The 12,448-nt window shown below is 29.7% G+C and overlaps 2 protein-coding genes across 2 annotated transcripts; both read right to left on the reverse strand.

Moving 5' to 3' along the window:
- Nucleotides 1-1,101: 1,101 nt before the first annotated feature.
- Nucleotides 1,102-1,788, reverse strand: OCT59_021545 (uncharacterized protein; the record flags this gene model as incomplete). The annotated part of the gene is made up of 1 exon (XM_066146594.1): nucleotides 1,102-1,788. The coding sequence occupies one exon, from the start codon at nucleotides 1,786-1,788 to the stop codon at nucleotides 1,102-1,104; it is 687 nt and encodes a 228-aa protein (XP_066005715.1).
- A 554-nt stretch (nucleotides 1,789-2,342) lies between these two features.
- OCT59_021546 (uncharacterized protein) lies at nucleotides 2,343-2,558 on the reverse strand (the record flags this gene model as incomplete). Its single annotated transcript, XM_066146595.1, has 1 exon — nucleotides 2,343-2,558. The coding sequence occupies one exon, from the start codon at nucleotides 2,556-2,558 to the stop codon at nucleotides 2,343-2,345; it is 216 nt and encodes a 71-aa protein (XP_066005716.1).
- Between the last annotated feature and the right edge of the window lie 9,890 nt (nucleotides 2,559-12,448).

Genomic DNA, 12,448 nt, shown 5'->3' on the forward strand with positions numbered 1-12,448 from the left:
ATTTCATCATAGTTAATAAATCGTGCACAGAAGCCAACAACAGTTTTCAGATAATAGTGATATCAATCTTTTTACCTAATCGCCTCACTACCTCTGGATACTCCATTTTATCCCCTACCCTCTGGCTAGAGGCGCTTAGACATGACGAAGTATTCTCAACTACAATATACTCAAAGCGTTCTCCTAGTTCTGGGATTTCATAAAGATAAGGCTTGGTATTAGGTTCTTTTTTATGCGTCGTTTGGCATCCGCTTCTTCACAGGTGTGTCTATCTCACATTCGTGAAATGAAATGCTGGACACTCTTGTTATTTTTATCGGGCTTTCACACAGCAGTTTTAACCACTCCATTAAGATCTATCTGTGAAATATCATTTATGGTCTTTTTGAGCACGTCTTCTACAATCTGACGCAAGGTGCGAGTATTATCCAGCCTCATAGATTCTTCTATGACCTTTTTACCCACCTCACGAAAGTGTTTAGACTGCCCCCACTTTACAACCTATACTCCCTAAATGAAAAGCTTTTTATTAAAGCTTCAGCTAGAAATTCAATAGGTCAGGTAGGTTAGGTTAATTGATAAACCTGACCTGAAATTTTTTTTCAGGTCAGGTCAGGTCAGGTTATATCAGGTTGTCTGTTTGACTTGACCTGACCTGAAACCTGAAAAATTTCAGGACTATTTTTATTAAAGTATTGAAAAAAAATGGTACAAAACTTTTTTTTTTAATATAATATTATGAAAAAAAATGTTTTTGCAACGTTTTTTATTAAAATATTGAAAAAAAATATTGCAAACCATTTTTTTTAATATAACATTATGAAAAAACGTTTTCGCTATGTTTTTTCTCAAAATATTGCAATTCAATATTTTTATATTAAAATCATATAAAAAAGTGAATCACAATACCGCAACTCACTTTTTTTATATAAAATCAATATAAAAAAGTGAATCGCAATACTGCAACTCACTTTTATTATATAGTAGAATCAATAGTTTCAGGTCAACAGGTCAATCAGGTCAGGTCAATCTTCATACCTGACCTGAATTTCAGGTCAGGTCAGGTCAGGTTACCTGAATTTGGCTGACCTATTCAGAGCTTTAGTTCGGCTTGCTTTCATGCAGGATACCATAGTATTTTTTCTTTCCAGTAAATACTACCGGAAATAAGACTTCCTCATATGCCATTTTAAGATAAGGGGATCCGTTATCTTCCTTGAGAAAGTCATTAACTTCATCATGAAGTTTTTCCATTTCCACCATAGAGATTTCCACCATTCGAGACCAATATTCTTCTTTTGAGATCCTGTTGCCACTATCATAAGCCTCATCACACCTCTGGAAGCGTTCTTCTGGACAGACTAGATTCAAGAAATCTGTATCACCATATTTTATCCCAAATCTATTTCTCTTGACAAAATCTGCAATGAGTTTGATATTTCTCTGTCCAGCCGAAGTAACACCCCCAGCAAGTTCACACAAGAAGAAGGGGGATTTACTATCTCCAGCCGTACCATAGAATGCATTTATATATACCTTGAAAGCATATTGTTTCTTATCCAAACAAGAACAGTCGAAACAAATAGAATCATATTCTGCTATGAATTCATACTTTTCTTTATGAATAAAATGATATAAATTCTTAGAAAGACCGTTACATTTTTCTACCTCTGCATTCGCTAAGATCTGCTTGATGGCTTCTGATAATGACAAACTTTTACCCATTGAACTTATTACCAAGTCTATGTCTTCCTTTTTCTCTTTCAAAGGTGCAAGACGCTTCTTCATCTCATTTCGTTTACCTGATAAATATTCCAATACACTAGTATAGAGTCCTTTTTCTTCAGAAATATTGTTATGCTGAACTGACCAGGCACGTTGGGGGTTGTTATTAAATAGGAATCTATCTTATGAAGCTTTTTGTCGCTTTGTTCTACAGATATGGCATGCTCTTGAGATAAAATGATTTTGTCAGTGAAAAGTTGTATGTTATGATAAGATTCGGATATAACGATGCAAAATCTAAGCCAGTTACAGGACGTCTATTTTTGAGACCCTTTACTGGTAGGAAAACATAGACTCCAGGGTATTTTCCAGTTTCTGTTTGTTAGCTTGAAATCATACTGGTTAGAATCCCTCTTTCCGCCTACGCTAAGACTTAAGCGATTGCAAACCTTCATACCTCCCGCAAAATAATGTGCATCAAATAATGATAAGAAATCTACAGATGCCACCTCTCTATACTCATTAATTGCATTATGCTTTACCATTAACCGCTGGCAACTAAGAGCGTCGATAATACAATATTTGGCCACTTCACGTATTTAGCCGCCGACATGAATTTAAATTTCTTTTAATGCCCTTTTATAATATTTGTTCATGCGGTAAATAGGCATATCTATTTTACTTTTGAGCTCATATTCATTTAAGTAAAATGCTAAACTACTCTTTTCAGCCTTAGAATAAATTCCCATAAAACAGGATCGAACGTCAATAGCTACATATTCCGGAATTTTAAGATGTTTCGAATGGAATTTTCCATCATTTACTTTTATCATATTATATCGATATTCTCATTTTATAATTTTTTTCAGGCTCGATGGCTTGAATAACATATGATTGAACATTCATTTGAGAACTCCTAATTTATTAGCTTTCTCTACAATAAACCGCCAATCGTATTGAGAATCATTAAAGCCTATGTGTATATCCGGGGCTAGAAGTTTCCAACATAAAGCGAATGCTTTTAGTAAATCTGTCTGGGATCCACATACAATTGTGATCCAGCCTGGTTCTGGTGCTGCTTCAACATCGATAAGACAGATTTGTTTTAACAGTTCGGGATTATCTTTCCAATGCACTGTCATACAAATCATAAACACTCTGTTTTCATCATATTTTGCGTCAGGCACCTCGCCTGTTTTTTGTGAACTATATGTCTCAATATCCCATGTGAGTATGAGGGTTCGATCCCTTGTAAGTGCCGAGGAGAATAATGGATTATTATAATCGTCCTCACTTATTGGATTATAATTATCCACAGATAGTCAAAATAGGTAAGTACCATCTGGGGTGAATTCGTATAAATAATTGCTTAATACGGCCCAGCTTGAAAGAGGTAATCGTTCTTCACGAGCTACTTTGCAGTAATAATAATGGCAGTTTAAATCATCTGAGGCTGTACGAATGCTGACTTTACAAACTGTTTTTAGGGCATTATACCGATCAAAGTAGTTTCACGTCCTTATACAGATATATGCTTTCTTTTCTGTATAATAGCCCTAAAGTGGAAAAGCACGAATATCCTCAAACCCAAATTTTGTTGTATTTTTGAATGTAACTGATAAAATGCGTGCTAATATGGTCTTAAGTGAAGAGGAGGAATAGTTTTCAGGTACTTCAACATCGAAGAATGGTCAGATGCCTGTGATATTCACGACCACCTTTTGCCCATTAATCAAAGAACCAGTGATACGCAAGATATAGAAGAAATACCCCTCGATATTATCACTAACTTCAGTAGACATGAAATGTATGGGTTGCTTGCCAGATAGGCTTTATTGAAGTATAGTGGTTATCCCATTATCGAATTCTGCCATAATATCATTACGTGATGGGATACCAGCTAAAAGGCCGGCGCCGTCATAGCGGGCGAGAGTTTCTCGATCAGTTTGGTCGGAAATAGTTGAGGTATACATGCTGACAGTAGGTAAAGTTATTATATCACAATATATTTCCGAAATGTTTAATTAATTTTTTTGATGAATGTAAAAAAAGACATGTAGTAAGCTAGTAAGCAAATCGTAAATAAAAGGCAAGCGGATATGCAACTCAAAGTGGGGCTTCTGCGTAATCTATTATATAAATATTGGCAGAAGCCTTCATCTCAATGGTATGTATCTGGGCATATGTGGTATATATTGTGTATTTAGGGTAGGTAAGTGCATAATCTATTATATAAATATTGGCACTTTCACTCCTATTACTAGTATGTATACGATAACGAACTTATTAAACAAATCGTAAAAGAAAGGCTTCTAGATATATACTTTTAGATGGGAGTATCTTCAGAAATATTATATAAAATATTGGAAGAAGCCCCATTTTTAGATATCATATAGCACTGCCTAAAATACCTCAGGTCTATATCAATTTCAGCGATTTAAAAATTGAATTATACCCGTGGGTATTTTATAAGGTGCAGGGTATATTAGGTGGTAGGGTATTTTATTATGGGGGGATATTGTATTACTGTACACAGCCAATCTCAAGATCCATCGTTTTAAATATTTTTTTAGATTAATTTTACACTCGTTCTCATGTTAATCATGTAAATTTAAATTTGTCAACATTATATTTTATGATGAAATTCACCGGAACTGAATATTGCATTTATACTTCCTTTTATTATACTAATGAATTTATAAATTACTGAGGACCCCGGATATCTCCAAAACAGGTCATAAGTCACACTTTTGGCAGATTGGCCCATTTTTCAGGGCTCAAAAAATCGTTTTTTGTAAATATCTCGGCATCCAGTGGTCCAATTTTGATGAACTTTTTTTTAAATTGTAGAGCTAAATGAGGGCTACAAAATAAAAAAATGTTCATTAAAATTGAATTACTGGATGCTGAGATATTTACAAAAAACGATTTTTTGAATTTCAGCAAAAAGGGGTGTTTTTGGCCAAAAGTCCATTATGACCTTTATATTAGATATCCGGGGTCCTAATTACTGTAAAGAGAAATATGCAAACTTTTATCATTTTTTAAATTAATTTTACATTCATCCTCATGCTAATTTAATTTTGCAATTCCATATTTCATGATGAAATCATTTAAATTTTCCTTTTTATTATAATATCGCCTTCATTAATAACTGATTTGAAAATATTGAGAGACATAAATACTTTTATTAGCTATTCATATTGAATGAAATAACGTAAAATTACACAGACGCGCTTAAATTTTTTAACACCTTATTATCGTATTTTACTCTTTAACAATTTTCTTACTACAAAAAATTTTGAAATTTCTTTTAAATATTGTACTGAACTCATATTTCTAAAAAGATGGTCTGTGGAAACTTCAAAGCTCATTGTGCTAGAATTACTGGAAGAAAGAACAGGCACTGGTCAATGGTAATTATGTATCACGAAAATGGTCATAGCAAATGGTCAACAGCAAATAAATATGGTATTGAACCAAAACAACTTCGTGAATGGGTTAAAAATAAAAAAAACTTTTAAACGCGGCTCCTTATACTCAATGACCACTGGTCAAAATCTATGCTATCGGGTATATATTGGGCACCTATATATCGGTGACTAATCAGATATATATCAGGCATTTACATATATCAGGTACAACATTATGCACAATATGTCACCGATATACACTGGTATATTTTGGGCACCTATATAATCAGATATATATCGCCCAATATGTCACCGATATATTTCTAATATATATCGGATACTAATCACAGGTCAAATGATTTGTCATATGACTTTCAGGTCAGAACATAATGGTAAGTGTTATATGAATATCGGGAGAATTTTAGCAATCCGATATTTCTCTTAATCCTTACCGAACTATTTATGATATCAGGTGTATATTTGCTATGTCAAAACCTGATTTCTTTTTATTATTTATTTATTTATATGTACTATTATTTATTTATTTATTTATTTATTTAACATATAATATATTTATTTCATTATTATATTTAAATTATTCATTAATTTATCCTATTCTATATATTTACATTATGTTGTTAATGGTTTAGAACATTGTTCCAGTTGGTTCAATTCCAACAAGCAACTTCTAAGTTCTAATATCAGATGTCACGTCTTAGTTGATCTTGACATTACGATCATGTCTGATCTACATTACGCGTTTTAATCCAAGAAACATAAAAAAATAAAAAAAAGGGTTAGTTTTGTTTTTAATAATACCATTATTGCATTAACAAAAGAACCATACCATAATGTTTTATCCAAAAATCGTTCAAAGCATTGTCCAAGAACCTAAAAAATAGAAGAAATTATGTTAGTACTGCATCCTAACGTCATTAATATTCACATACCAACCAAAAGAAACTTATTACCGGTACAGAAATCTGTGTTTTTTATCCACAAAAACCATTCAGAAACCTAATGAAAAAAAAAACAAATGGATTTAATATGCCATTAATATCACCACATAACTACTCAAAGAAACATACCGCAAGGAGACATTCAGAAACTATTTTAAAACCTAAAAACAAAAAAAAAGGTGTTATTATAGTTTAATAGTACTACTGTATTAACACCCACCCAAAAGACTTACCATAAACAGTTATCAACGAATCGTCTAAAAATCAAAAAAAGAAAGAAGTAAAAGGTGTTAATATCGCTCCATATAATCACCCAAAAAAACTTATTGCAAATAATCGTCTGACTTAAAACCTAAAAAAAAATAAAAAAGGCATTATTATATAGTTTAATAACGCCATTAATACCCAACCAAAAGACCTACCGCGAAGGATTATCCAGGAACTATCAAGAATCTTAAAAATAAAAAATAGTGGCATTAGTTATTATTTTTTATAACACCATTAGCAATACCACACTCAACTATATATATATATACACTCCATTACATGCCGTTTGTCTAAGAGCTGTTTAAAAACTGCCTAAAAACCTAAAAAAGATAAAGAAATGGCATTAGTGGAATTCCTAACACCATTCACACCACAATGACCACATACTTCATTACCTTTAGCCTAGAAATCTTTGAAAGAACGTTCCTAATTAATTTCATTTCTAAAATAAAGGAAAAAATAAAAAAATATCTTACTATCGGCTCGAGCGAGCTTCGATCTGGAAATTAAACTAAAAAAAAAATTATTTTTTTTATAACCTTTTTTTAAAAAAATAGATTATCAGTTAATTGTTTAGCAAGTCATATGACTGTAGTCACAGTTACTGATTATGTATCCAAATGGTTTTTTGAGAATTTTTTTAATTAAAAGGATCATTTAGGGCATTTTTTGATAGAGAATTTTCTAATGATTCATTTGGAGAGATTATTTTTGAGAATTTTTTAACCAAAGGGATTTTTTGATAGAGAATTTTCTAAGAGTTTGTTTGGAAAAATTGTTTTTTGAGAATTTTTTAACTGAAGGTATCATTTGATAGAGAAATTTCTAAGAGTTCGTTTAGGAAAATTATTTTTTGTATTTTTTAATTAAGGGGATCGCTTAGAGCATTTTTAATAGAGAATTTTCTAATGATTCGTTTGGAGAGATTGTTTTTGAGAATTTTTTAACTAAAGGGAACGTTTGGAACATTTTTGATAGAGAATTTTCTAAGAATTCATTTGGAAAATGGTTTTTCGAGAATTTTTTAACTAAAAGGATTATTTAGAGCATTTTTTGATTGAGAATTTTCTAAGAGTTCGTTTAGGAAAATTATTTTTTGAATTTTTTAATTAAGGGGATCGTTTAGGGCATTTTTTGATAGAGAATTTTCTAAGGATTCATTTGGAGAGATTATTTTTAAGAATTTTTTAACCAAGGGATCGTTTGGAACATTTTTTGATAGAAAATTTTCTAAGAGTTCGTTTGGGAAATAGTTTTTCGAGAATTTTTTAATTAAAAGGATCATTTAGGGCATTTTTTAATAGAGAATTTTCTAAGAGTTCGTTTAGGGAAATTATTTTTTGAATTTTTTAATTAAGGAGATCGTTTAGGGCATTTTTTAATAGAGAATTTTCTAAGAGTTCGTTTAGGGAAATTATTTTTTGTATTTTTTAATTAAAGGGATCGCTTAGGGCATTTTTGATAGAGAATTTTCTAATGATTCGTTTGGAGAGATTGTTTTTGAGAATTTTTTAACTAAAGGGAACGTTTGGAACATTTTTGATAGAGAATTTTCTAAGAATTTGTTTGGGAAATGGTTTTTCGAGAATTTTTTAACTAAAAGGATCATTTGGGGCATTTTTGATTGAGAATTTTCTAAGAGTTCGTTTAGGGAAATTATTTTTTGAATTTTTTAATTAAGGGGATCGTTTAGGGCATTTTTTGATAGAGAATTTTCTAAGGATTCATTTGGGGAGATTATTTTTAAGAATTTTTTAACCAAGGGATCGTTTAAAACATTTTTGATTGAGAATTTTCTAAGAGTTCGTTTGGAAAATGGTTTTTCGAGAATTTTTTAATCAAAAAGATCATTTAGGGCATTTTTTGATAGAGAATTTTCTAAGAGTTTGTTTAGAGAAATTATTTTTTGAATTTTTTAATTAAGGGGATCATTTAGAGCATTTTTGATTGAGAATTTTCTAAGAATTTGTTTAGGGAAATTATTTTTTGAATTTTTTAATTAAGGGGATCGTTTAGGGCATTTTTTGATTGAGAATTTTCTAAGAGTTCGTTTAAGGAAATTATTTTTTGAATTTTTTAATTAAGGGAATCGTTTAGGGCATTTTTTGATAGAGAATTTTCTAAGGATTTGTTTGGAGAGATTATTTTTGAGAATTTTTTAACTAAAGGGAACGTTTGGAACATTTTTGATTGAGAATTTTCTAAGAGTTCGTTTGGAAAATGGTTTTTCGAGAATTTTTTAATCAAAAGGATCATTTAGGGCATTTTTTGATAGAGAATTTTCTAAGAGTTCGTTTAGAGAAATTATTTTTTGAATTTTTTAACCAAAGGGACTGTTGAAACATTTTTTGATAGAGAATTTTTTTGATAGAGAATTTTCTAAGAGTTTGTTTGGAAAAATTATTTTTTGAGAATTTTTTAACTGAAGGTATCATTTGATAGAGAAATTTCTAAGAGTTCGTTTAAGGAAATTATTTTTTGTATTTTTTAATTAAGGGGATCGCTTAGGGCATTTTTGATAGAGAATTTTCTAATGATTCGTTTATAGAGATTGTTTTTGAGAATTTTTTAATTAAAGGGAACGTTTGGACATTTTTGATAGAGAATTTTCTAAGAATTTGTTTGGGAAATGGTTTTTCGAGAATTTTTTAACTAAAAGGATCATTTAGGGCATTTTTTGATAGAGAATTTTCTAAGAGTTCGTTTAGGAAAATTATTTTTTGAATTTTTTAATTAAGGGGATCGTTTAGGGCATTTTTTGATAGAGAATTTTCTAAGGATTCGTTTGGAGAGATTATTTTTGAGAATTTTTTAACTAAAGGGAACGTTTGAAACATTTTTGATAGAGAATTTTCTAAGAGTTCGTTTGAGAAATGGTTTTTTGAGAATTTTTTAATTAAAAGGATCATTTAGGGCATTTTTTAATAGAGAATTTTCTAAGAGTTCGTTTAGGGAAATTATTTTTTGAATTTTTTAATTAAGGGGATCGTTTAGGGTATTTTTTGATAGAGAATTTTCTAAGGATTCATTTGAGGAGATTATTTTTGAGAATTTTTTAACCAAGGGATCGTTTAAAACATTTTTGATAGAGAATTTTCTAAGAGTTCGTTTGAGGAGATTATTTTTAAGAATTTTTTAACCAAAGGGATCGTTTGGGACACTTTTTAACAGAAAATTTCTAGAAGTTCATTTGGGGAAATTATTTTTTGGGATTTTTTTAACTAAAGGGATCATTTGGGACATTTTATTTTTAATAAAGAAATTTCTAAGAATTCATTTGGGAGATTTTTTGAGATTTTTTTAATAAATCTTCTAAGGGTTTATTTGGAGAGATTTTTTAAAAAAATTTTTTAATTAGAGGGGACATTTCAAATATTTTTTTGATGAGAAATTTTCTAAGGGTTCATTTGGAAAGATTTTTTTTTTTGATAATTTTTTAATCGAAAAAGTCGTTTGGATTGAGAAATTTTTGTTTTACGACGTAATTTTACCAAATTTAATTATAAATGTATTCAGGCTATAAAATAACATGTGGTAAGTTACGTAATATTGTTATCATGTAATCACATGATTTAAATATTTACATTTTGCATTTTTGTTTATCTTATTAAAACCTTTTCTTCGTTCTCAATTTTTTTTTACTTAAAAAACAATTTTTTATCTATTTAATATATCCAGAAATACATATTTTTATATTTTTTTTTTATTTGTTATATCTAGAAATGTATAAAAAGGTATATATTACTAATATTTCTTTTCTTTATTAATGTTTTTCTACCAATTTTTTTTGTTTCTTTCTTTTTTTTTACTAATACTCCTACTAATATATTTTCTATTATTTTTTTCTACTATATTAACATTTCTACTATTTAATATTTTCTATTAATATTATATTACTACTGATATACGTTCTCTTTCTACTAACATTTTTTATTCTATTAACTTTTTCTTTCTGCTAATGTTTCTACTAATATTTTCTATATTTATATATCTATACTAATATTTTTTAATAACATTCTCTTTTCTTTTACTAATATATTTATCATTAATGCTTCTTTTAAATAATCAAATAGGTATAAGCAAACAAGTGATTTTATTTTTATGCTACTTTTAGTAGAAGTTATATATTATATATATTTATTCAAATATTCAAGTATAATTAGTATAATTGTTTTTTTTAATTAAAAAGTGTAAATAAATTTAAATTGTAATAAAGTTTTGAATTAAAATTAAAAAAAAAAATATAAATTATGATTGCATTTTATAATTTTTTTGCCTGAATTAAATTATAAATCTACTAGTATTAATACGAAATCATTATCCTATATCTATCCATCTGATATCTGTATGATATCTGTATGATATCTATATGATATATATCATAATATATCAGTACCCAATAAGTCTATGATATGTGACCGATATTTAACTACCCGATATGTGTAAGATGTATATGTGATATTTACATGATGTGTCACCGTTTTTCTGCATTTCTACTACACATATCGGGTACTTAATATGTGTAGCATTGTTAAATATCATACACATATATCACATATATTGTACACATATCAGGTACCCGATAGGTACCCGATAGTATTAATTTTGACCAGTGGACTAAATATAGGTGCACGTCCAAAGTATCCACACCTTGAAAATGAGCTTATAGAATGGGTTAAAGAGGCTCGGAATCAATTAAAAACAGTAACTCGTTATATGATTCAAGCTAAAGCACAATTCTTAGCTAAAAAAGTATCATACCAAGCAGAATATCTGGATATAGAAAATGCCAGGTTTTCTCAAAAGTGGGTTGATGGTTTTATGTCTCGCCATAAATTAGTTAATAAAAGAAAGATGACAGTTGCTCGACGACTTCCGAAAGACTATATAGAGCAACATGAATTTCTTTCATATATTCTATATCTTAAAAAAGAATATGATTATCCATTAGCTTTAATAGGAAACATGGATGAAACACTGATGGCATTTAACTTACCAAGTAACACAACAATTTAGCAAGCTAGTACCAAACCATTTCGATTCTATCAACTGGACACAAACGTTCAAATTTTACAGTTGTTTTGACTTGTATGGCTGATGGGACAAAACTACCATCAGTTATCATTTTTAAATTTAAGAAAATTCCACGAGAGGAGTTTCCTGATGGTGTAATAATCCGTACCAATCCAAAAGGCTGGATGAACGAAAATGAGATGCTCTGGTGGGTGGAAAATATTTGAACAAAACGCGCAAATCGAGACAACAATCTAAAGTCCCTTTTGGTGTTAGATTTTTTTTCTGCACACAGAACTGATGCTGTTAAGCAACGATTTCGTGAAAAAAGAACTGATTTGGCAGTTATTCCAGGTGGCCTAACATCTCATTTGCAACCACTTGATGTGTCACTAAATAGATCTTTTAAGTCAAAAGTAATTATTTTACCATAACTTAAGTAATTAAATAATTTATTAAATTAACCTTAATTTTTTAAAATTAGGTACGAAATATTTATAACAACTGGATGAGTGAAGCTATTAAAGATTATACATCATCTGGAAAAATCAAAAGACCATCTTACTCACTTGTAGCAAGATGGGTAAAGGAAGGTTGGGATGCTATCGATATCAATATGATTAGGCGGTCATTTAAGTATTGTAGCGTTTCGAATGCTATGGATGGGATAGAAGATACTTTAATTTTTGATTTTGATCAATTAGAACATAGGGTGAGAAGAGAAGATCCTGGAAGGGAAGTTGAAGGTGAGAGAAATGAAAATGATTCAAAAAAAAGTGATTCAGAAGAAAGTGATCCAGACTATGATAAAAGTGAATCAGAAGAAAGTGACAAAAGTGAAATTAGTGTTTGTATCCGGATATCATCTGGATAAATAAACCCGTCTCCGTTAAGAATTTTAAATCCGGTTATCTAATAAAATATTTTTTACAAATCCGGATATCCATCCGGATTAATCTGTGATCTTCGTAGATGTCTAACGGGTTATTAGCGAGTTTATACCCAGATAAAATCCGTGAACTTAATATAATTTATTGTATTTATACATATATGATTAATATTGTATAATAA

The sequence above is a fragment of the Rhizophagus irregularis genome, chromosome 30, assembly GCF_026210795.1.
Source record: "Rhizophagus irregularis chromosome 30, complete sequence".
Lineage (NCBI taxonomy): Eukaryota > Fungi > Glomeromycota > Glomeromycetes > Glomerales > Glomeraceae > Rhizophagus > Rhizophagus irregularis.